The sequence below is a fragment of the Chelonia mydas genome, chromosome 1, assembly GCF_015237465.2.
Source record: "Chelonia mydas isolate rCheMyd1 chromosome 1, rCheMyd1.pri.v2, whole genome shotgun sequence".
Taxonomy (NCBI): Eukaryota; Metazoa; Chordata; order Testudines; family Cheloniidae; genus Chelonia; species Chelonia mydas.
This window is the reverse complement of record NC_057849.1, coordinates 5,573,804-5,599,866: the sequence shown is the minus strand read 5'-3', so window position 1 is coordinate 5,599,866 and position 26,063 is coordinate 5,573,804. Positions and strand designations below refer to the sequence as shown.

The following is a 26,063-nucleotide window of genomic DNA, read 5'->3' as shown; positions in this document are numbered from 1 at the left end:
GGAAGCATCGTGGGAAGGGCCATTCACAGTCCAGGAGTGCCTGGGAGCTGTTAATTATCTCCTAGCATTCCCCACCTCCAACCGAAAGCCTAAGGTGGACCATATTAATTCTCTAAAGCCCTTTTATTCCAGAGAATTAAAGGTTTGTCAGTTTACAGCCCAGGGAGGAGACGACACTGAGTGGCCTACTACGAAGGGAAAAGTGCTGGTGGTGTGGAAGAGGTGAACCTCTCCATGACCCTTGAGTGTATGCAGCGACAGCAGATCCAGGAGCTGTGCACAAGCTACGCGCCAACGTTCTCAGCCACCCCAGGACTGACTGAACGGGCATACCACTCCATTGACACAGGTAATGCTCACCCAAATAAAGTCCAACCTTACTGGGTATCTCCTCAAGCTAAAACTGCTATAGAATGGGAGATCCAGGATATGTTACAGATGGGTGTAATCCGCCCTCTGGAAGTGCATGGGCATCTCCAGTGGTTCTAGTTCCCAAACCAGATGGGTAGATACATTTTTGTGTGGACTACCATAAACTAAATGCTGTAACTCGCCCAGACAACTATCCAATGCCACGCACAGATGAATTATTAGAGAAATTGGGACGGGCCCAGTTCATCTCTACCTTGGACTTAACCAAGGGGTACTGGCAAGTACCGCTAGATGAATCCGCCAAGGAAAGGTCAGCCTTCACCACACATCTCGGGCTCTATGAATTTAATGTCCTCCCTTTCGGGCTGCGAAATGCACCCGCCACCTTCCAAAGACTTGTAGATGGTCTCCTAGCAGGATTAGGAGAATATGCAGTCGCCTACCTTGATGATGTGGCCATCTTTTCGGATTCCTGGGGAAAACACCTGGAACATCTACAAAAAGTCCTTGAGCGCATAAGGGAGGCAGGACTAACTGTTCAGGCTAAGAAGTGTCAAATAGGCCTAAACAGAGTGACTTACCTTGGACACCAGGTGGGTCAAGGAACTATCAGCCCCCTACAGGCCAAAGTGGATGCTATCCAAAAGTGGCCTGTCCCAAAGTCAAACAGGTGCATTCCTTCTTAGGCTTGGCCAGTTATTACAGACTATTTGTACCACAATACAGCCAAATCACCGCCCCACTGACAGACCTTACCAAAAAGAAACAGCCAAATGCCGTTCAGTGGACCGAAAAGTGTCAGAAGGCCTTTAACCAGCTTAAAGCTACACTCATGTCTGACCCTGTACTAAGGGCCCCAGACTTTCACAAACCATTCCTAGTAACCACAGATGTGTCCGAGCGTGGTATGGGAGCAGTTTTAATGCAGAAAGGACCTGATCAAGAATTCCACCCTGTAGTGTTTCTCAGCAAAAAACTGTCTGAGAGGGAAAGCAACTGGTCAGTCAGTGAAAAAGAATGTTACGCCATTGTCTACGCCCTGGAAAAGCTATGTCCATATGTTTGGGGATGGCGTTTCCACCTGCAAACAGACCATGCTGCGCTACAGTGGCTTCATACTGCCATGGGAAATAACAAAAATCTTATTCGGTGGAGTTTAGCTCTCCAAGATTTTGATTTCGACATCCAACACATCTCAGGAGCTTCTAACAAAGTGGCTGATGCACTCGCCCGTGAAAGTTTCCCAGAATCAACTGGTTAAAATCATCCTTGAGATGTGGAAAATATTGTTAGTCTTTATGTACTTGGTAGTATATTTAGAGGTGCATGTGTCTTATTAACTCTGTTTTTCCTAGAGCTCCAGGAAGAAATCCAGGCCAGCGTTTCACCCTAGCTGAGATTTGGGGAGCGAGTCATAAATATAAAGGGAAGGGTAAACCCCTTTAAAATCCCTCCTGGCCAGAGGAAAAATCCTCTCACCTGTTAAAGGTTAAGAAGCTAAAGGTAACCTCGCTGGCACCTGACCAAAATGACCAATGAGGAGACAAAATACTTTCAAAAGCTGGGAGGAGGGAGAAAAACAAAGGGTCTGTGGCTGTCTGTATGCTGCTTTTGCCGGGGACAGAACAGGAATGGAGTCTTAGAACTTTTAGTAAATAATCTAGCTAGGTATGTGTTAGATTATGATTTCTTTAAATGGCTGAGAAAAGAACTGTGCTGAATAGAATGACTATTCCTGTCTGTGTGTCTTTTTGTAACTTAAGGTTTTGCCTAGAGGGATTCTCTATGTTTTGAATCTAATTACCCTGTAAGGTATCTACCATCCTGATTTTACAGAGGTGATTCCTTTATTTCTATTAAAAAAGTCTTCTTGTAAGAAAACTGAATGCTTTTTCATTGTTCTAAGATCCAAGGGTTTGGGTCTGTGGTCACCTATGCAAATTGGTGAGGATTTTTACCAAACCTTCCCCAGGAAGTGGGGTGCAAGGGTTGGGAGGATTTTGGGGGGAAGACGTGTCCAAACTACGTTTCCCAGTAAACCCAGTTAAAGTTTGGTGGTGGCAGTGGAAATCCAGGGGCAAAGGATAAAATTAATTTGTACCTTAGGGAAGTTTTAACCTAAGCTGGTGAAAGTCAGCTTAGGAGGTTTTCATGCAGGTCCCCACATCTGTACCCTAGAGTTCAGAGTGGGGAAGGAACCTCAACACCTTCCAACCCTGATATTCTATGAGTCTAAGATTCATTTTCATAAACCCACATGGATGGGCGTTAGTTACATTACCATCCTTTATATCTTTGTTAACTGAGTCCCATATCAGACATCCTATTGTTTTCCCAGTATTAATGTCAGGTCTCTAATTATTCAGGTGTGGCTTTTGGTCACACCAGTTCAGCCAGTTTACAGAAGCTATGCTGAGCTGCTGGGCTCTTAAGCACCCAAGAATAGCTTTGCTTGCTGATGGGAGAGACCTTTGCCTGCAGCAGCTCTGACTGGATGCAGCCCAAGGCCAGCACATGGAGTGCGCAGACACAGGGCTTCAGCCCAGCCAAAATCCCCTCACTGCGAACCCTCACTGTGGTCTGCATGTGACAGAAGCCCAACCACCCTTTCTCTACCTTTTGAGAGACAGTTTATACTACCGGGCTCTTTCCCAAGATGGCACACAATTTCCACAGTCCCTCTGAAAACTGCGGACTCCAAGTGCCTGAGTTCCACGCTGACCCAGGACAAGGGCGATGCAGGGGCCCAGGCCTGCTTTAAATAGGCAGCAAGCGCCTCTTCTAGAGCTTGGACACCCCTGGGCATGTCCCACCCAGACAAAGGGCTAGAAAGGCCATGGCACAGAGCTCTCTGTGACCCACCTGAGCTCTCCAACCCAGCTCAACGCTGTTAGCCATGCAGCCCAAACCACGTTCAGCTTCACCTGGTGCAGCAACAATCCCCCCTCAGAAAGCCCTGTAGCAAACTCTTTGTAATTATGCAGTCTGGCTGCTGCAAGGCTTCTGGCCACCCAGGGAAGGAAAACGGGACAGTCAGGCTACATCTACACGACCGCGGTAAGTCATCCTACGCTACACAAGTCCAGCTACATGAACAGAGCTGGAGTCAATGTACCTTATGTCGAATTACTGCAGGGTCTACCCTGTGGGGGGTCGACTGGAGAAAATCTCCCTTGACTTACCTTATTCTCCTCCTCTGGGGGAGGAGTACAGGGGTCCACTGCAGAGCAATCTGCAGTCGATTTGGTGGGTCTTTACTCAACCGGCTAACTCGACTGCTAGTCTCAAAGACACTGCAACACTTTGAGCATCACAGCACCTAGCAAAACCACAGGAACACCAAACCCCAAAGCCAAGTTAGGCTCCTTATGCAATTCCCAAAGCTAGCCCAGGGAAGACGACAACAGGGATGTGTGCTAGACCCCACAGCTCTCAGAGATAGACATCTAAGTCCAGGGATGCTCCTGTTTTGCAAGCCACCAATGGGAACTTAGTGGCTGGAGTAAGGTGGTTGACACCTAAGCTACCTTTCAAGGAAAAAACTTATATACCTGCCTCACTCCACAGGACATGGTGAGGAGTGAGTGTGGTGCCCACCTTGTAACTTTCAGCCCAGGCAGAGCATCCAGCTGGGATGAGAGAACTAGGTTTAATTCCCCCCTCAGCTTGATGGGGAAAAAGTGCTCCCCCACCACTGAGATATAGGATGTTTGATGTAGGGCTCACTCATCTCTTGCTGAAGCTGCTCCACTACGGACAGAGCAGGGGGACTAGAGGCAGGGTCTCCCCACCACTTGACTTTAGGCACTAAAGTAAATATTTATCCAGAGCAAAACCATTATTAGGCTAGAGAGAGCAAGAGAAGCAATGACTAACCCTAATGTGGGCAACATGAATCCAGTCTAGCCTTTCATTGAAGGATGAAATTTTATACAAAGTTTAATCTACAGCCATTGGCTAGCAGCACTCCAATTTTTGGCAGAGATATGTAGGAACTGGGGAAGTGAGCTTTTAGCATCAATATACAGTAGAACCTCAGTTACAAACACCACACCTCCTTAAGAACCAGAAGGTAGTCATACAAAGACCAAAAAACCAACCAAATATAGTACAGTGTTAAACTACTAAAAAAGTTTAAAAAAAGATTTGACAAGGCAAGGAACTGTTTGTGCTCGTTTCATTTAAATTAACTTTGTTAAAAGCAGAATTTTTCTTCTGCATAGTAAAGTTTCAAAGCTGTATTAAGTCAACGTTCAGCTGTAACCTTTTGAAAGAACCACCATAAAGTTTTGTTCCGAGTTACAAATATTTCAGTTATGAACAACCTCCATTCTCAAGGTGTTTAACTGAGGTTTTACTGTACCTAAAGCACAATCTTTTAAGAAAAATCTGTTTTTTGATATTAGAAATTTTGGTCTTATTCAGGCTTTCACAGAAGACGATGACAGTCTTGAACTAGCAGGGCTAGGACAGGAAGAAGTGAAGCCTGATTGAAAAAGGAAGTGAATACACTTAAAGGCAAACACACTTGGGAGAAGAGTTTCACTAAAAATGGAAGCCCCCCACCTCTCTGAAATCTCACTAGATTGTTCAGCTGGCTGGTACCATGGAGCAAGCAAAGATTTGTATGTGGAAAGAGGAGTCCTACAGTTAAGCCAAAAACCCATTCATACCTTCTTTGTAGATAAGCATACAAAGCCCTCCTCCCCACCTTTTTGAGCACTTAGAAGTGAGATGGGCCAAGTAGCACTCCTGGAGATACCCTAGGACCTGGAGCAAGACCACTATATCCTTTTCTAGAGTCCTGCAGTCTCATGCCCCTTAGATTGCCATCCCTGCTCATTTCAGATCACAAACTGAACAGGTTTTTACAAAAGTTTTATTCATCCTGATCATCCATTTGTCGCCTTTAAAACTTCTGGAACTGCTTCTTGGTGCCAGCAGCCTTTGTGACCTTGAGGACATTGAACCGGACTGTCTTGCTGAGGGGACGGCATTCCCCCACAGTCACAATATCCCCAATCTGGACATCCCTGGAAAAAAGCACAGCTGCTTTTAGATAGCTAAACAGCAGATTCTTTGCCACCAGAAATTTGTTCCTGCAGCATAAATGTGCCAGCACAGCACTGAAGAGACTAAATGCAAGTGAGCAAGACAACACTGAGAAACAGATTTCATGAAGACACCTTCTGCTGTTATTTAAGTGCCAAACAGGTGGCATTTCAGTAAGTGAGAGGTCCTCCATCCACCTCCAAACAAGTTCCTTCTAGCCTTTGGTTTTGGCATGTGTGAAGCAAGCTCCAATATGTTAAGACAGATAGCACACAAAGTTCCCACAGGAGACTATCAAAGTTAAAAACAAGTACTTGAGGACCCATTGCCCAGGCAAAGACTAGGTGTTTCCCTTGCAATCTTCATCTAGATATTTGGAGAAAGCTTCTTGCTTGGTTCTCAGTCACCTGAATTTGGACTGAAATGCTAATCAAGGACCTCCCAGAGACAAGATGATCAGAGTGGTGTTAAGCTACAGGACCCCCTCTCCCTACTCTCAGTACTTTTATCTTCACATCATTTGAACAATTCCCTACATTCTGCTCTAGTACCTTTCTTCTAAGGATCTCAGAGAGCTTTATAAATACTTAAGAAGCTTTACAATCTTCAGGGAGATAGGCAAGTAATCCCTGGTTACCGAGGGATAAATAAAGAACAGAGATGAAGTGACTCACTCAAGATCACAGAATAACTCAGACAGCACCAAGAATAGGGATTCAGTCTTTACCCTAAGTTCCCTGTCCTAAGTACTGCAAGAAGGCTTCCTCCCAGGAAAACTCAAAATTTTTGACATTTACTAACTGGACACAAGTCACATGCAGACAGCTCACTTTATAAACTTCCCTACACATACAGGTTTGACAGTTTGCCAGAAAGTACCTGCACAGAGAAGCATTTGCAACTAGGGGCAGCCAGACCAGAACATGTTTTGTGGTTCAGCATTGCCAGACTGGCATTTTCAGCAGTCCCCCTTCACCACAGGGGGCTCTGCAGACCATCGTGAGTTTAGACATCACCACCACCAAACAGGCTCTAGGTCAGGAGTGGCAAAAGCACAGCCCATGTAGTTTTACAGTGTTGCCTCACTTCATTTACATTTCTAGACAGAAGTGCAGTCATCAACTACAATTCTGGGTCTCTCACGCTCCCCCTTTGATCGGAACAGCTTTCTGTTTGGGCCGAGACTGAGCATAGTATAGCTCTTGCAGCACATCTCAACTTCGAAGCACAGGCATGCTTTAACCTTAACACCACACTAGCAAGACAGGTTAGTGATTTCTATTTTACATATAGGAAAATGGAGGTAGAAGATAACCAGCTTGCCCGTGGTCACAGTCTCTATCAGAATGGATTAATACAAATAACCTGACTCCTCATCTTGAGCCCATCATTGCGCTCTGGGGTCTGTAGTCTCCAGAGCTTCTATCTGGGTTAGCGAATGGCACAGGCCTGGTCTACGCTAGCGGGGGAGGAGGATCGATCTAACTTCACTATGTTATGTGAATAACGTAGCTGAAGTCGACCTACTTAGATCTACTCACCATCTTCACTGCAGTGAGCCTACTGCTGGCACTCCGTCGACTCCGCCTGCACCTCTCGCTAAGGTAGAGTAACGGAGTTGACGGAAGCGCGCTCCGGGGTCGATTTATCACATCTAGACTCAACAAGATAAATCGACCCCCGCTGGATCAATCGCTGCCCGCCGATCCAGCAGGTAGCATAGACACCGACAGATGGACTATGTAATGACCTATGTAGAGTGCCATCAGGGCTCAGATTAGTGGTGCTGTGTTCTTCCCTTCAAATCACTGCTAGACAGTGTAGCCCCCAGAACTACTCCTGCGCTCACCTGAAGCAGGGGGAGAGATGTACGGACATATTCTTGTGGCGTTTCTCAAAACGGTTGTACTTGCGGATATAGTGTAAATAATCCCTGCGGATGACGATGGTACGCTGCATCTTCATCTTGGTAACCACACCTGTGGGAATAAGGGGGGTGCAGGGGGAAAGAATGTAAAGCACTCTTAGTGGTGGTGTTTGGTCTACAAAGTTATTCTGGTCATGTTCTTTGTTTTTTTTTATTTAAAACCTACACAGCTTTGCTGGTATCAGCCCTAGTGCAGACACATACCAGTCTAACTGTGCTTCTGCCAGTATACTTTTGCTGGTTCAGAGAACTGATATAATTGCATCCACACTAGAAGGGCTTTGCAAGTTTAGATACATCAGTATAAGTACAATGGCAAAAGTCTCTTAGTATAGATAAGGCCAGAGACTTCCCAAAAGAAGCTCCGGTCTGGAGAGTAACACTCAGGTAATATAGACTCAGGCAGGAAACCTTCAAGGTTATGCAGCAAGTTTTCCTACTATGCTACCTTGTAACTCTTACCAATGGTTTATAGTAAAATAAATCCAATACAATACAGTGCACTTACATAACTCCTTACAAAGCTTAAACCATCAACCTTGATTGTACAGACTGGAGACAGAAAAAGACTTGTCCCCTACCTTTCCCTGGAATGTTCAACAGGACCCTATACTTGGAGCTACTGATTACCTGCCCCACTGCTTTACCCATCCTCCTTCACGCATTAACAAAGGCACTACATTCCCCTCTAACCTACCCCGTATTACATTCAGAAGATGGCAGCTAATTAGTTATTCCTAGTACTTGGTAAGGATTGGTTAGCTCTCCGAAATCCATTGTAGATTAGAAATGGATTACTCAGAATTTAAGCTTCAAAGGATGGTATCAGAGAATCTGGGGCAACATTAGCAAGTCTGTAGCCTCTGCATGCATTTTTCAACAGCAACATGCCCCCTGAAGTTGATGTTCTCCTCACTATTGGGTCAATCAAAACAGTTCTATTTCAGTGTAAAGGGCTTCTTCTAAGAAACTGTACTGCCACCGTCTCCTGGGTCCTTTCGCCAGGCATCAGCAAAGCCATTTGGCAGTGTCGTCAGAGTCCCTTCACCATGAGACTTGGAAGACCATCGTGAGAATAGCATCATTTGCAGCTCAGGACCATAGCAGCAATGAAAAGGGGAGATAGTAATTATTTCTGGTAGGGAGCGTACAAACCCAAAGGAGGCATTTATTGTCTTGGGATCTGAAATCCTAAAGAGTGGGCTGCACATTAAAGGCAAGAAATGGCTACCACCTTTAACAATAACCCCACATGCTGGGGTCTCTAGTTCCAGCAGGCTCAGACACAAGGACATCTGCAACATGCTCTAGTCTGTGCAAGTTCCAAACAACCCTGTTTTCCATTAATAAACTCATATGCCTACATTTTGTTTAACTGATGGATCCAGATTCTAAACAGCTCTACTCACACAGGCCTGCAAAGGCCATTCCCCACAGGATGTTCACGTAACCAAAAGGTTTTGAAATTTATCCGAAGTAATAATTCTACTCACAGAACAGAAGCGTTTCTTAGGCCTTACCTGACAGGATACGACCACGAATAGAGACATTACCAGTGAACGGGCATTTCTTGTCAATGTAAGTGCCCTCAATGGCCTGAAAACAGAGAAATCTGACATCAGTGCTTTGGAGCTAAAAAGCTAGTGAGTGCTGCAAAAACCTACCATCAATGAAAACTTGTTGCACCCCAGAAGGTGAATCTGGGTGCTACAAGAGGACTGGTACTGCAAGTCTGAGGCACATTGCCTCCTTTATTCCTGTCTGTATGAACTGACATCAGCAAGGCCACTCGGCAACTATCCTCAAAGCCCCTTCACCTGTGGGACTTGGAAGACCATCGTGAGAAAAAACATCACATGTCAGCATGGAAAAGAGCTACCCTGAAGTTTGCAGAAACTGCTTTTCATAACCTCCTGGGTTATTCCCTGGCTGTTAACCTGCTATTTTGACAGAAATATTCTGGCCATTGACAGAATATGGACATTGAATTTATCATCTCTATCCTACTGGATTTTAGTCTTCTAACCCAAACGTAGTACTATTTCTAGACTAACCCTTTCATGAAGATATGAAAAGGCTTAACAAGTGTTCCTTAAAGCGTCAACCTCCACCCCCCCGCCGGAAGAACAAGTGAAGGCGTCACCCCAAGGAAGAGCAAGCCAAAGCCAGGGCCGGCCGCGGCGTGGCTCACGTCTATCCCCCCACGAGGGCATTACCTCCTTGGGGGTCTTGAAGCCCAGGCCGATATTCTTGTAGTAGCGGGGCAGCTTCTCCTTGCCCCCCTCCCCCAGCAGCACGCGCTTCTTGTTCTGGAAGATGGTGGGCTGCTTCTGGTAGGCCCGCTCCGTCTGCGCGGGGGCGGCCGAAGGAAAGCCGCGTTAGGGTGAGGACAGCCGCCACGGGCGGCCCCGCGAAGGGCAGCGGGAGAGGCGGCGCGGGCCGGGCACGTCCCCAGGGCTCCGCGCGGGGCAGGCGGAGCGGCCAGGGCTCAGCCCCCCCCGCTCCCCTCCCCCGAGTCCCGGCGCGGGCCGCGTCCCCCCGCCCGGCCGCGTCCCCCCGAGTCAGCCCCCCCCGCCCGGCAGCCCCCTCCGCCCCGCCTCAGCCCCGGGCCGAGCCGCCCCCCCCCCGCCGCCCCGGGGCTGGTCCCGGCGGCGGCTGCGTGTCCCCCGAGCCGGCCCGCGCCGCCCCCACCGCGCCAGACCCCAGCAGGCCCCGCCTCGGAGCGGAGCCCTGACCTGCGTGTCCGCCATCTTGCACGGCGCGAGGCAAAAGAGGCTGTAAGTGCCACACGGGCCGCTTATCCGCCGCCGCGCCGGAAGTGACCTCACTACGCACCGCTCCGCCCGAGCAGGGGGCGGTGCTGATTCAGAAAAGGAGTCCGCTTCTCACCCCGCCCCCCGGCATGTGTGCGGGCCGCCCCTCAGCAGCCATCGCTCTGTGGGGATAGCCCACTCCCCAGCCCCGGCAGCCATCGCTCTGTGGGGATAGCCCTCTCCCCAGCCCCGGCAGCCATCGCTCTGTGGGGATAGCCCTCTCCCCACCCCCGGCAGCCATCGCTCTGTGGGGATAGCCCTCTCCCCACCCCCGCAGCCATTGCTCTGTGGGGATTGCCCCCTCCGCACCCTCCAGCCGCCATCTCTTTGTGGGGATAGCCCATTCCCCACCGCCCAGCAGCCATCGCTCTGTGGGGCTAGCCCACTCCCAGCTCCTGGCAGCCATCGCTTTGTGGAGATAGCTCTCGCCCCGCCCTCCAGCAGCCATTACTTTGTGGGGATAGCCCTCTCTCCACACCCAGCAGCCATTGCTTTGCGGGGATAGCCCATTCCCCACCGCCCAGGAGCCATTGCTCTGTGGGGATAGCCCTCTCGCCACACCCAGCAGCCATTGCTCTGTGGGGATTGCCCTCTCGCCATCATCCAGCAGCCATTGCTTTGTGGGGATAACCATCTCCCACCCTCCAGTCGCCATTTCTTTGTGGGGATAGCCCATTCCCCACCGCCCAGCAGCCATTGCTCTGTAGGGATTGCCCTCTCGCCACCATCCAGCAGCCATTGCTTTGTGGGGATAGCCCATTTCCCACTCCTGGCAGCCATCGCTCTGTGGGGATAGCCCTCTCCCCACCCCCGGCAGCCATCGCTCTGATACACCGGTCTGCAGTTGGATTAGTTGTTTCACAGGCGCTGCAGGCTGCCAGTAGCTTCTTGTCCTGAAGCCACGGCTGGTGCAAGAGAAAAACGAGCAATGCATGGGCGAGATGGTGGGTTTTGCAACCAGCTCGACGAAGGGGCAGGGTTTCGTTGGTGGTTATAGCTTCAAAGCTAGCCCACCCGATCCCAAATCGCTGCTGGCAATAGACAGGGACTGAGCATGTGGGGTGCTGGAGGGTGGGGCATTTTCAGGCCTAGCTGAGGAGAGCAGAGGGAGCTGGGCCATTTCTAAGTGTATTATTTTAAGAGAGACAATTCCGGAGGCGGGAAAGTCCAGAGGGGGAAGATGGCAGCAGCTCATCTGGAACAGACCTGTCTGAGCCCCAGCAGCCTCCTCCCCAGCACCAGAGAGACCCAAGCAATGTTCGTGGCTCAGGTTCATAGAATCTCAGGGTTGGAAGGGACCTCAGGAGGTCATCTAGTCCAACCCCCTGCTCGAAGCAGGGCCAATCTCCAATTTTTGCCCCAGATCCCTAAATGGCCCCCTCAAGGATTGAACTCACAACCCTGGGTTTAGCAGGCCAGTGCTCAAACCACTGAGCGATCCCTCCCCCCTCCTGCTGCTGCGGCTGCGGGTTGGGCTGCTGAGATGAGGGGAGAGGCATAGCCGCCAACTTCTACTCGCACCGATGGGTGCTCGACCCCCGCCCAGCCTCCACCCCGCTCTCCCACATTCAAAAGTCCCCGCTCCAAATCCGTCCACTCCCTGCCCCTATTCCAACTCCTTCCCCAAATCCCCACCCAGGCCCCACCTCCTCCCCTGAGTGCGCCACGTTCCCGCTCCTCCCGCCTGCCTCCCAGAGCTTGCTACGTCGCCAAAGAGCTGTTTGGCGGTGGCAAGAGCTGGGAGGTAGGCGGAGGAGTGGGGACACGGCGCGCTCAGGGGAGGAGGAGGAGGTGAGGTCGTGGGGGTGGGGGCTTGGCTGCGGGTGGGTGCAGAGCACCCACTGATTTTTCCCCGTGGGTGCTCCAGGAGGTTGGGGCTGCAGAGAAGCCATCCCCTCCCCCCAAGTTCTGCCCTTTCAGGAGTCTGTTTCCAGGCATGACGAGGGAAAATGTTGCCCTCACCCCCAATGCACGTGATTATTTAAGGTTTTAGATTCAATCATATTCAAAAATATGGGTCTGCTGGCTAGCTGCTCAGAGTGGGGGGCTGTCTTACCCTCTCCTAACCTCTGAGGTTGGGGAACAGCCATTTTATCCCTATTCATCCTCCCACCCACTCTCCTCCCCTCCCCCCGTGATCCCCAAAATGGGGTGATTCCAGCTGCCAAAAAATCATGAGATGATGAGTAGCTTTAAAAATACCCAGCCCATTCACCAACCCCACAGTGAATATCAGCAGCTTGGAACACACAGGAGCTGGGTAAATTCAAGGTCTCTGCAGCGGTCTTCATTCCCCAGCAATAGTTCTTGTCACCCCTCAGTGAGGGGGTGTAAATACTCCCCTCCCCACTATGTGAGAGGCTCAGAAAGTGACTGGTTTCTCTGTTGTGCTCAAGATTGACTAAAACTTTCACTCCTGCCCACTGTGCATAGGGCCCTGTTGTGAGATGTTCTCTTCAGGACTCTCGTCCACTGGTCTGTATGGAGCTGGTCATGGCTGGAAACAGACTCCTGAGAGGGCAGAACTTGGCGGGGAGGGGATGGCTTCTCTGCAGCTCCAACCTCCTGCTGTTTGAGCCCCCCACAGCAGAGTCAATGCAATGTTTTCTAAAGCACACAGAGACCCAAGACACTCTGTTCCTCCTCCCCCCCCCCCCCCACCCCGCACCTTCTTCTTCTGCAGGTGGGGAAGGGATGGCTGGAGGGGACACTGCTCCAGTGGGGCATTTTCAGGAAGATGCTGATGGGTGTGTCCAGTGTAGAGAGGAGTCGGGTATGAAAACCTGCTGAGGCCTGTTTGAAATGGAGCCTAATGTTCGGTACAGGCTCATTGTGGGTTGGGAGGCGGAATTCCCTGCACTTTGGAACAGGAAACCTCTCCTCTGGAGTAGAAAGAGAGAGCCTGAGGCATGAGGCCTGGTATAAGAGGCCAGTATGAGGCCTGAGGCCTGAACTAAAGTCGTGGTCAAGGCTGGCTAATATAAAGCAAAGTTAGCAAAAGTGAGGCTCTAAGCAGAAGTCGGGCTCTGCCCGTGTAACCTGGCAAGAACAGAGCTGGTATTGCAAAAACACACATTCGTAAGAAGTGCTAGACACAGGACACTCACGTAAAACATTCCAGAAGGGTGGTACCAGAACACCCCTATACCAAGGATGATACAAACACACTCCCCAAAGGTGATGCTAGGACACACCACATCAGAGGGGCAGTACGTAACTTGTTTGTATCAGTGTATAAAGAGGGGTCTCAGAGGGGGCCTCTTTGGCTGGCCTCGTAGGGAATGGAAAATCTCGCTTCTCAGTGAGTTGGTCCATTGTCACAGGCATTCATGTGATAGTGGACCTGTAACCACTGAGCTGAGCATCTGCTGTGATGGCTATCTGTGCAGAGCTGGGACAGCACACAGAAGGAACACACACATGCAGCCAACAACTAACTACACCCTCCAAAGGAACCATCGGCCATTACCTGAGACCCAGTGCTTCACTCTGTGGGAGAAGCGGCTTCTGGATGTGTCTCCAGCCTTAGAAGGGTGAATAACAGTGTCACCAGGAAACATCTGATCAGGTCCCTCAGCCCTGCCAAGGCCAAAAGGTAGCCTCAGAGAGGAAACCAAAGGAATGAAAGTGCGGGGAGGAATTCTGTTAGTGCAAAAGCATTTTTGGTGCCATCGAATTACAGTAATAATGAGGGGAGAGAGACTGAGCTGTGCAGGGACATGAGGGGAGTGTGGGTTTGGAATAAGGGACACACCCTGGGAAGAAGGGGTCAATAGGTAGGTGACTCTGACCTGGGATTTAAGTGAAGTACTGTATTCCTTTCAATAAGAAGCACTAGATAAGGAAGAACAGACTTGAAGTGTCATCCCAGCACATCTGAAATGCAGTTTATGGTGAATCCTGCGAACATCAAGCTGATTATGTGGGGAGAGAGCGCAAACCATTTAGGGTATGTTGGCACTGCAGTTGTTCAAGTCATAGAATCATAGAATATCAGGGTTGGAAGGGACCTCAGGAGGTTTTTGTTGCCCTCCGCTGGACTCTTTCCAATTTTTCCACATCCTTCTTGTAGTGTGGGGCCCAAAACTGGACACAGTACTCCAGATGAGGCCTCACCAATGTCGAATAGAGGGGAACGATCACGTCCCTCGATCTGCTGGCAATGCCCCTACTTATACATCCCAAAATGCCATGGGGCACGGGTCACTTGCGTGAGGATTCTCTGAACTTTGAAGTCTTTAAACCATGATTTGAGGACTTCAGTAGCTCTGACATAGGTGAGAGGTTTATCGCAGGAGTGGGTGGGTGAGATTCTGTGGCCTGCGTTGTGCAGGAGCTCAAACTAGATGATCATAATGGTTCCTTCTGACCTTAATATCTATGAATCTATTAATCTATTTGGGCTGCTGTGGGCTCATGCTAGGTGGGGTGGGTGTGCCTATGCAAACAAGATCAGCCCCTGAAGTTCTTTTCCACAACTCGCCACAATTCACCACCAGATGTCAGGGTAGAGCTCATCCTGACTCTGCTTACAACTATCCGATGAAGTGAGCTGTAGCTCAGGAAAGCTTATGCTCAAATAAATTGGTTAGTCTCTAAGGTGCCACAAGTACTCCTTTTCTATTTGCGGATACAGACTAACACGGCTGCTACTCTGAAAACTATAAAATATTTACCGTACTATTTGTGATAAAGTGTGTAACCCCCCCTCACTTTGCTTCTCTCCCTGCACAGGCAACTTGAGCATTTCTGAGCCCGATCAACACGTCAACCACCTCAGGGCAGTTTTCAACCTCACACCCTCTGACCCTTCAACATTCATCCTAACAGGCATCCCTAGCTTGGAAGCTACTCACCTCTGGGTTTCCATCCCTTTCTCTAGATTCTACATTATCAGCCTGTTGGGAAATTTCACAGTTCTATATGTTGTAGGCAAAGAGCAGATCTTGTACAAGCCAGCGTACCTGCTGTTCTGCATGGTGACGCTCACAGACATCGCCACATCTACCTTGGTTGTGCCTGTTGGGTCCTTGGGGCTACTACCCCGGGATGGATCTTTAATGGCTCCCAGCAGAGCAGATTACTGTCATACCAATGAAAGAGGTCCACAGTAATTAACTTACATACACGGCAGTTTATTTGAGAAGGAATTACACAAGCTGTAAAAGGTTCCATTAAGCGCATAACTCCTATGTTAGACATTAAAAAACGATACATTAAGAGCTATACATTCCTCTCAGTGAGCCTCTCTTTCACAAACATACACAAACAGACCCTGTGCTAGCCTCACACAGTTCCTGCTTGGCAAACAGAGAAGTAGTACGGATGACTTCTTCCCTCCGGGTCTGCTCTCCTCAGCCCTCTGGTCTGTCTCGGATTCCCTCGAGGCAAGGCCTTGTCTGCCTGGAAACCCCTTTGGTCACAGTCCTACTCGAGCCCACAGAGCAGAGTTTTGACTACTCTGTCTAGCAGGGTCTTCAAGAGTCAATTAAGGAATCCCTCTCCCTTTTCTCCTCCTTCTTGTCTCTCAGGAATTTACTTTACTTGATTCTTACACTCTTTTTCCCTCAAAGTAGTCACATATCTCAAAAGTATGCCCAGTGGGCATGTAGTTATTAATTGTAGCTGATTAGTATTTTGGAAGGGGTTGGGGGGGTGGGGGCGGGTACTGAACTTTATGCATGTGATATTTACTTTTTCATGGGCCCATATTTCCCGACCAATAGGTTCAATATCGATCTTGCACACAGACTTTTCCAGTCCTTTATCAAATCTGCTTTTGCTTAAAGGGACCCTGCTCCCAGGTTCCTCTGCAGTTCTTCACCCATGTTTAAGTCATGTCAAGTTGCGTTCACACCATTCATTCAGCACAGCCACACCAATTTGCCACCATCCTGAGAGTGCCGTGTATATTTTGTTTCAATTTTACAGGCATTTCTGTAGGTGGCTGCCTCACCGAGATGTTCTTCCTTCATGCAGTTCCTGTTACGGAGTCAGTCACCCTTGTGACAATGGCCTTCGATCACTACATTGCCATATGTAACCCTCTGAGTTATGCCACCATCCTCACCAACGCATGAATAGCTAAACTAGGGCTTGTAGGTTTGATAAGAGCTGTTCTCTTCATTCTGCCCCTACCCCTGCTCATGACTCAGCAGCCATTCTGTGTCAACCGCATTATCCCCCACATGCAAAGCAAGTACATAGCTGTAGCAAAGATGGTGTGTGGGGACATCACAGTCACCAGAATATCTGCCATGGTTCTAATGTTTGTAATCAATAGGTTTGACCTAATGCTCATTGCCCTGTCCTACGGTCTGATCATCAGGGCCGTCCTCAGAATCTCCTCTAAGAAAGCCTACCAGAAAGCTCTCAACACCTGCACAGCCCACATCTGTGTGGTGCTGACATATTATACCCCTGGCCTCTTCTCCAGTCTCACACACCAGTTCAGTCAAGGTATTGTTCCCCATGTTTACATCATCTTGGCCGATCTCTATCTCCTCATCCCTCCCGTGCTCAACCCTATCATTTATGGGGTCAAAACCAAAGAGCTTCGTGACAAATGGAAGGAGGGGACAGACAAGTAAATAAGTGAAAATGAAAGAAGATAAGTGGTTTAAAACCTTCAGTCTAGACGCTTCTGATATTATACGTTTATTGAAAGTTAGTAAACGTGATGATCCAGTAGGGTTCACTAAGGCCTCTGTGTTGTGTAGAAGTTATACAAGATTAGCTAATACAGTGTACTTTGGAGCAGTCCTCCAAAACCATCTTGAGAGACCTTTCTCTTGACATCCTTTCTCCCTGGCAGGTGAGCAACTGGCTACTATTAGCCTGCTGTTATTTATTCAATATCATTCCAGATGCTGGGTAATTATCTGGGATGTTCTCTACCTGTTGCTTATGTCTGTTTGTGCTTAAATCTAATAATCTGCAGTGTTAGACAATAGCATGCTTACTTCACCCTGGAGTCAAATAACTTACTGCTGTGTGCAGTCAATTTTGGAGTCGCTTTCAGCTGGAACTTTCAAAATACACACTAACCATTCCTGTTGCCCAAGACGTCAGAAGTGGGTGTCGAGATTTCATGTTGGAGTTTGTGAAACATATGAAACAGAGACTGCCATCAAATGTCCAGGTGATCGAATCACTTACAGTACTAAGTCCTTCATGACCTAGATTAATTCGCTGGCCCCGTACTCAGAACAACCAAGGAGAGCAGTTTTGGGTTGAAGGTCTTGAACATGGATGCCACTGAGGATGAAGATTTTAGTGAACTTGGCTTGTTTGCTCTTTCATTGCTGTTGCTGCCTTTTAGCAACTCTGCAGTTGAAAGATTTTTCTCAGGTGAACTTTATAATTACAAAACTGTGCAACAAAATGCAAGAAGAACTTTTAGAAAACATTCTTCATGTTAGGGGTTACATGCAACAACGCAAAATCTCTTGTGAAGAGTTTGCACCAATGAAAGAAATGATTGCACTAGTCACTGCTGATATGTATGAAGATCAGCAGAAGCATTCTACTTCCGAAGAAGACAGCAAGGATGAAATGTTGCCTTTTAGAGACTAATAGTAACAAACCAATTCAATTCTCAATGTGGACATTGACTACCATAACTGAATGCAATTAGAAATAAATAATATAGTAATCTTATTGTTCTTTTTAGATGACATCGGTTTGGGGCTCCTTCTGAGCTATTTTTAACACGGTCATTTGCCGTTTTTTGTTTGAAACACCTGCTAACTCTCAATCAGAATACAAGTACCTGTATTGGGGGTTTGATTTTGAATATCTTTTTTCATCTCAAAGCTTTGTTGCTAATGTGGACAAACTTGTCCTAGGGCTTATAGCTTTTTTTTTTTTTTTTCCAATCAAATCTCTACCAGGTATCTAACAAAAGCTTTCAAGAAATAGATTAGGCTACTTTTGGGTTAGTTTTCAAGTGATTTTGGGCTATTAATTCAGTAGAAATGTGGCAATCTTTTGAGCTGAGCTGGAGGCAGAGCAGCAGCAGCAGCAGCTGGAAACACAAGGGCTAGAGAAGCAGCCCAGAAGGCCGAGCTGGGCTGGAGCCAGAGAAGCAGCACTCAGCCAGAAGGTTGGCCTGAAGAGCTGGGGAGCTGCAGCTGGAGCAGACCAGAGCAGGGAGCTGGGTTGGCACCGGCCAGCTGCACCAACGGGGAGCCTGGGCTGAGCTACAGGGGGGAGCTGCGGGGCCAGAGCCAGGATAGTGGATGCCGGCCGTGCCACAAGTAAGATGGCAGCCGAGTACAAAGAGCAAGGTGGGGCCCTGGGCAGAGGGCCCAACACAGGGAGAAGTCACCAGACAAGAGGGCCTTGAAGGCTGGACTCAGAAGGGGGGACATGAATCTGATGGGAGGGCAGATTCTTGGGAGAAGAGTCCTGCAACCTAGAGCCTGAGGGCATGTGGCCACTGCCAGAGCAAGTGTCTGACCACAATATCACCACAGCAAAGCCAGGGCCTGGGCAGGAGTCCTAGGATGTGCCCAGCCACGTCACCATTACGAGGATTCTGCCACACAGGAGACTGGAAGGGGAATCCTATAACTCAGGCAGGCCTCTGGGTAAAAGGAGTGGGAGTGGGGACTCAGACACTTTCCCTAGCCAATTCCCCTGGGGTAATGCAGAAGCCAAGAAAGTTCCCCACAATAGTTCCCACTTTCACTGGGGAATGCAACTGACTACACAATTGATCAACAATCAGTATGAATCACTCCTTCTCTCAGATTCGGTATTTAGACACAATGAAGGCGCCCACAGAAATAATTCTCCTGAGCAAAAATGCCATTGAAGTTTGCCAGCCTTCAGCATTAAAGAAATTAATGGAAAAATTTAGTTTTGTTTTTCTCATTATGCATCAAAGAAAGATTCTGGAAGTGGTAAATGCTATTTTAAAACTGCTACAATCCAAAGACACAGAGCTATACAAAGAAGCAATAGTACTTCCGAAAGCCTCTGATCTTGTAGCTTCATTTCAAAATGAGTTCAAAGAAGCTCAATGTTCAGCAAGTAAATTATCAGGAAAATGGGGCAGACAAATCAAGTCTGAGGAAAAGTGTTTGAGGAAGGCAAAAAAGCAGGGGAGCAGCTCATTTGTGGCAGATCAGGGAGGAGAGCAGACCTATTACCGGCCACTCCAGGGGAGGTGAACTGAGGGAAGGCAGAATCTCCCTGTGAACAACTGCCCAAAGGTCCCTCCTTGAGGGAAGGGAGGGCCTGCTGCAGGAACATTCTGAGAGGGAAGCACTCATCTCTCATATGAATGCTGGGTTGTTTGCTGTTTGGACTATCTCAGCAGGGGAAAATCCTTGGACTGAGCTGGCTCTCAGAGCTTGGTCCATATAGCTAGTAGAGGCAGTTACTGCCCGAGAGCAAAGGAGAATGACTTCCCTACGTGCAGCCACCAGAAGGTGCCTTCGGGTGAGGAGACACCCTTCATGCTGCACCACTGCAGATGGAGACCTTGAGACTTTCACAGGGAGGTGGTAGGAAGTGGCCCAGGGAGGGCTGCCTTACATAGGTGGCATGTATAGTAGGCCAGGGGAGGCTAAACTTCCCCTGTGGTACAGCCGCTGACCTGCTGCCTTTGAGAGCATGGACGCCTGGGCTGTGGTGGCCCCACCTGCACTCTGTCCCAAGGCTTACTCCTGCTTTTCCCCCATGGCCCTGTTCATGCTCCATCTCTTTCTGTCCCTGATCCACCCTTCATCAAGACCCCTATCACTTCTTGCTGTGTCCCTCCTCTTCTCCCCCAGGAGGACCCCTGTTCACTGAATTTCTCCCCTCCTCCACTCTCTGCATCCCCCTGCTCGAGTCCCCACTCGCTCCTCTCCTCCACGCTCCCTCCCCTGTGCCCTCCTGCCCACCGCTCGCTCAGTTTCTCCTCTTCTCAACCCCTGGTCCTGAGGCCCCCGCTGCCCGCCAGTGGAAAAGAGAACCATATTTAAAAGTGGGCCCTAACTGCTGATCCCCTGTGTTTCAGTGCCCTTAGCTGAGTGGCTCTACCATGAGCAGGCAAGGCAGCAGGAGGAGGATACCCCCCAAAGCTGAGCCAGCCAATGAAAAACAGAACCACATTTAAAAATGGGCCCTGGCCCCCCATGTTCCAGTGCCCTTAGCTGAGTTGCTCCAGCATCAGAAGGCAGAGCAGCAGGAGGAGTACAACAGCTGGGCCAGGTGTAGGAGCCAGAGATCAACCAAAAGAGCAGAGGCATTCAAATGCCACAGGTGACTAAATGGCACAAAGTCCAAAGAATAAAAGTGAACTAGGCCACTAGAATAAGCCAAGTTGTATCGCAGTCTTTCTCATTTACATCAGAATATTAGAAGATAGTTTCATTTCTAGAGTATAGCAAGCCGGCAGATGCAGTTTTATGCTTTCCTTGCGGACAGTTTTCCACTGGTTTTGGAGACCCTGTATTCACTGAAAACAGAGTAAGGAATTGGAAAAATGTAGGAAAAAAGTTTCAGAAACATATATGACCTCCAATACACAAGCAGTGTTCTGAAAGGTGGCATTTTTTCAAACCGTCAAAAGAAGTGGGCTCTGTAGTGGCATAGTTGTCACATTCTCACAAGATGGCGTTACATGAAAACAGAGAGTATGCTGCAAGAATCACCAATGTACAGCTTTACCTGGCTAACCAAGGAATTGAATTGTGGGGGCAGGATGAGAGAGAAAAGTCAGCAAACCGTGGAAGCATTCTGGAACTATGCAATTTGTTTTCACAGTATGATGAAGCATTTGCAAAAACAAACAAACAAACCAACCAAGTGGTTCTTTCAATCTCACAAGCCCCTCAACTCAAAATGAGCGTTTACAAATTGCTGCTGATATTGTGAAAAGCACAACCATTCGGAAAGTCCAGGAGAACTTGTTCTTGTTGACCAAGCACAGTTTTAAACAAGAAGAAGAAGTGACAGTCTGTGTGAGAGACGATTTCTAGGATTCATTGACTGCTCTGAGCGAGGGGATGCTGGCACCATCTATCACCACATTAAGCATTTCTCACAAACATCGGGGATTGCAAACTTGCCGGTCGTAGCACAGTGTTATGATGCGGCCACTGTCATGGCGGGCCAATCATTCCAATTGGACATTTGTCATTCTTTTCCTGAACCGTTGCTTTCAGTCAGATCTGTTTAGGGCTCCAGTTCTCAAACTATGGGAGGCACAGGAATGTGTAAAGGGAGGTGCAAGCTATGTGGTTCTTTTTGTAAGAGCTCCGGCTCTCAGCCTTGGGCAGCTGGGGCTTGTGCAGAAAGGCCGTGCACACCCAGGGAAGGAGATAAATGGGATGGCGGGAGCCCAGCCACCACTGAGCTCTACACTATTCCCACGCAGGGCTCTCTTAGCAACTGTGACACATCGGATGTCCACTGTGTGGTTCCCCCCAGGTACTTTAAAACAATCTTAAAACCATTAGCAGCTGAATGCTTACCTGAGAAATGGATCATTTTGTGACAAAGAGAGAAAAGCGTACAAGACAAACTGAAGTAAGGGTACCAGTGGAAGTTCCAGCAAAATGCAGAAGCCTAAAATATGACAATGTTTATTTTAAACTGGGCTATACATGGAGTGGGTCCCGCAATGCACTGAGGCCTCAATGTGTTGTATGCAGTGAAGTACTGGCAAATGACAGTATGGGGAACTGCAAGCTACACCAGCATCTCGAAACAAGACACACGACCTTAGTATGTAATCCCGTCAAGTTTTTTCAGAGGAAGCTCATAAGTTGACATGACAAAAAAAGTTGCACAGCACTGTTAAAATGAAGGCTACCAAACTTCTTACTGTGTGGTTTTGCACATTGCCAAAGCTGGTAAGTCACAAAACATAGGTTTCAGAGTAACAGCCGTGTTAGTCTGTATTCGCAAAAAGAAAAGGAGGACTTGTGGCACCTTAGAGACTAACCAATTTATTTGAGCATGAGCTTTCGTGAGCTACAGCTCACTTCATCGGATGCATACTGTGGTATGCATCCGATGAAGTGAGCTGTAGCTCACGAAAGCTCATGCTCAAATAAATTGGTTAGTCTCTAAGGTGCCACAAGTCCTCCTTTTCTTCTTAAAACATAGGTTATTAACTACTACTTCCAGCTGTAAAGGATACGTGTGTGGTGATGATAGGAGAGAAAGTAGCATCACAGCAAGACTTGATGCCACTTTCTAATGACACAGTTTCACGCTGTATTGTGGAGATGGCCACTGATGTAAAAGAGCAGCTCCTAAAAGTTTTTGACAGAGTCTATATTATTCAATTCAGATAGGTGAGTCAACCAAAACAGTACAACCTCAGAGTTACGAACACCAGAGTTGCAAACTGACCAGTCAACAACACACCTCATTTGGAATCAGAAGTACTCTATCAGGCAGCAGCAGAGACAAAAAAACCCCAAAAAACAGTACAGTCATGTGTTAAATGTAAACTATTAAAAAATAAAGGAAAAGCAGCATTTTTCTCCTGCATGGTAAAGTTTCAAAGCTGTATTAAGTCAATGTTCAGTTGTAACCTTTGGAAAGAACAACCATAAAGTTTGGTTAAGAGTTTTGAAAATTTCAGAGTTACGAACAACCTTCATTCCCAATGTGTACATAACTCTGAGGTTCTGCTGTATAGCAAATGCTGCACAGCTGCTGGTGTACATTCACTTTCCTACAGCAATAGAATTAAAAGAAATTTCTGTTTTGCCGCCCATTTCCAACACGAGCAACTGGTGAAGAGCTTTCTAAACAATTAAATAATTTTATCCAAGACACAGGCCTTGACTGGGGACATTGTTTTGGAATTTGCAGCAATGGAGCACAGTCTATGATAGGATGACATCACAGGCCTGTGAGAAGGGAAAAAGAAGTGGCTCCCTCAGTAACCTGGAATCACTGTATTATCCAGGGACAGGCATTCATAGAATCATAGAATATAAGGGTTGGAAGGGACCTCAGGAGGTCATCAAGTCCAACCCCCTGCTCTAAGCAGGACCAATCCCCAACTAAATCATCCCAGCCAGGGCTTTGTCAAGCCTGACCTTAAAAACTTCTAAGGAAGGAGATTCCACCACCTCCCAAGGTAATGCATTCCAGTGAAAAAAGTTTCACCCTCCTAGTGAAAAAAGTTTTTCCTAATATCCAACCTAAACCTCCCCCACTGCAACTTGAGACCATTACTCCTTGTTCTGTCATCTGCTACCACTGAGAACAGTCTAGATCCCTCCTCTTTGGAACCCCCTTTCAGGTAGTTGAAAGCAGCTATCAAATCCCCCCTCATTCTTCTCTTCCGTAGACTAAACATCCCCTTTTCCCTCAGCCTCTCCTCATAAGTCATGTGTTCCAGACCCCTAATCATTTTTGACAGGTTTCAGAGTAGCAGCCATGTTAATTAGTCTCTAAGGTGCCACAAGTACTCCTTTTCTTTTTCCTAATAACTTTTGTTGCCCTCCGCTGGACTCTTTCCAATTTTTCCACATCCTTCTTGTAGTGTGGGGCCCAAAACTGGACACAGTACTCCAGATGAGGCCTCACCAAAATCGAATAGAGGGGAACGATCACGTCCCTCTTTCTGCTGGCAATGCCCCTACTTATACATCCCAAAATGCCATTGGCCTTCTTGGCAACAAGGGCACGCTGTTGACTCATATTCAGCTTCTCGTCCACTGTAACCCCAGATCCTTTTCTGCAGAACTGCTGCCGAGCCATTCGGTCCCAAGTCTGTAGCGGTGCATTGGATTCTTCCGTCCTAAGTGCAGGACTCTGCACTTGTCCTTGTTGAACCTCATCAGATTTCTTTTGGCCCAATTCTCCAATTTGTCTAGGTCCCTCTGTATTCTATCCCTACCCTCCAGCGTATCTACCTCTCCTCCCAGTTTAGTGTCATCTGCAAACTTGCTGAGGGTGCAATCCACACCATCCTCCAGATCATTTATGAAGATATTGAACAAAACCGACCCCAGGACCGACCCTTGGGGCGCCCACTTGATACCGGCTGCTATCTAGACATGGAGCCATTGATCACTACCCATTGAGCCCGACAATCTAGCCAGCTTTCTGTCCACCTTATAGTCCATTCATCCAGCCCATTCTTCTTTAACTTGCTGGCAAGAATACTGTGGGAGACAGTGTCAAAAGCTTTGCTAAAGTCAAGGAACAACACGTCCACTGCTTTCCCTTCATCCACAGAACCAGTTATCTTGTCATAGAAGGCAATTAGATTAGTCAGGCATGACTTGCCCTTGGTGAATCCATGCTGACTGTTCCTGATCACTTTCCTCTCCTCTAAGTGCTTCAGAATTGATTCTTTGAGGACCTGCTCCATGATTTTTCCAGGGACTGAGGTGAGGCTGACTGGCCTGTAGTTCCCCAGATCCTCCTTCTTCCCTTTTTTAAAGATGGGCACTACATTAGCCTTTTTCCAGTCATCTGGGACCTCCCCCGATCCCCATGAGTTTTCAAAGATAATGGCCAATGGCTCTGCAATCACATCCACCAACTCCTTTAGCACTCTCGGATGCAGCGCATCCGGCCCCATGGACTTGTGCTCGTCCACCTTTTCTAAATAGTCCTGATCCACTTCTTTCTCCACAGAGGACTGGTCACCTCCTCCACATGCTGTGCTGCCCAGTGCAGCAGTCTGGGAGCTGACCTTGTTCGTGAAGACAGAGGCAAAAAAAGCACCGAGTACATTAGCTTTTCCCATATCCTCTGTCACTAGGTTGCCTCCCTCATTCAGTAAGGGGCCCACACTTTCCTTGACTTTCTTCTTGTTGCTAACATACCTGAAGAAACCCTTCTTGTTACTCTTAACATCTCTTGCTAGCTGCAACTCCAGCTGTGATTTGGCCTTCCTGATTTCACTCCTGCATGCCCGAGCAATATTTTTATATTCTTCCCTGGTCATTTGTCCAGTCTTCCACTTCTTGTAAGCTTCTTTTTTGTATTTAAGATCAGCAAGGATTTCACTGTTAAGCCAAGCTGGTCGCCTGCCATATTTACTATTCTTTCTACACATTGGGATGGTTTGTCCCTGTAACCTCAGTAAGGATTCTTTAAAATACAGCCAGCTCTCCTGGACTCCTTTCCGCCTCATGTTATTCTCCCAGGGGATCCTGCCCATCAGTTCCCTGAGGGAGTCAAAGTCTACTTTTCTGAAGTCCAGGGTCTGTATTCTGCTGCTCTCCTTCCTTCCCTGTGTCAGGATCCTGAACTCGACCATCCCATGGTCACTGCCTCCCAGGTTCCCATCCACTTTTGCTTCCCCTACTAATTCTTCCCAGTTTGTGAGCAGCAGGTCAAGAAGAGCTCTGCCCCTAGTTGGTTCCTCCAGCACTTGCACCAGGAAATTGTCCCCTGCCCTTTCCAAAATCTTCCTGGATTGTCTGTGCACTGCTGTATTGCTCTCCCAGTAGATATCAGGGTGATTGAAGTCTCCCATAAGAACCAGGCCTGCGATCTAGTAACTTCCGTGAGTTGCTGGAAGAAAGCCTCGTCCACCTCATCCCCCTGGTCCAGTGGTCTATAGCAGACTCCCACCACGACATCACCTTTGTTACTCATGCTTCTAAACTTAATCCAGAGACACTCAGGTTTTTCTGCAGTTCATACCGGAGCTCTGAGCAGTCATACTGCTCCCTTACATACAGTGCAACTCCCCCACCTTTTCTGCCCTGTATTGGCTGCTAAGAAGATGGCAGAGGAGCTCAGCAATGTTCATTCAGGTGCAGTAAATATTATAAACTGTATAATGTTGTTCCCGATTAATTCAAGGGTTTTTTGCCCTTTTATGCGAAAAGATGGGGGCAAACATCATACAGTGGTTGTTACATGCAGAAATTTGTTGGCTGTCCAGGGGCAACATGCTTACAAGACCATGTGAACTGCAT

General features: G+C 48.1%; 1 protein-coding gene and 3 non-coding genes across 4 annotated transcripts; all 4 read right to left on the bottom strand.

The window, feature by feature from the left end:
- Positions 1–5,233: 5,233 nt before the first annotated feature.
- RPS11 (ribosomal protein S11) lies at positions 5,234–10,217 on the bottom strand. The gene is made up of 5 exons (XM_037908820.2): positions 10,087–10,217; positions 9,568–9,699; positions 8,872–8,947; positions 7,274–7,403; positions 5,234–5,405 (listed from the first exon to the last, which is right to left on the bottom strand). Exons 1-5 carry the CDS (start codon positions 10,099–10,101, stop codon positions 5,282–5,284), a joined length of 477 nt encoding a protein of 158 aa, XP_037764748.1. The 5' UTR covers positions 10,102–10,217; the 3' UTR covers positions 5,234–5,281.
- LOC114018868 lies at positions 6,351–6,445 on the bottom strand. Its single transcript, XR_003564073.2, has one exon. It is a non-coding gene; the product is annotated as a small nucleolar RNA SNORD35 (small nucleolar RNA).
- On the bottom strand, positions 8,351–8,441 carry LOC114018869. The gene has a single exon (XR_003564074.1). It is a non-coding gene; the product is annotated as a small nucleolar RNA SNORD35 (small nucleolar RNA).
- LOC114018870 lies at positions 9,119–9,212 on the bottom strand. Its single transcript, XR_003564075.1, has one exon. It is a non-coding gene; the product is annotated as a small nucleolar RNA SNORD35 (small nucleolar RNA).
- Positions 10,218–26,063: the final 15,846 nt, after the last annotated feature.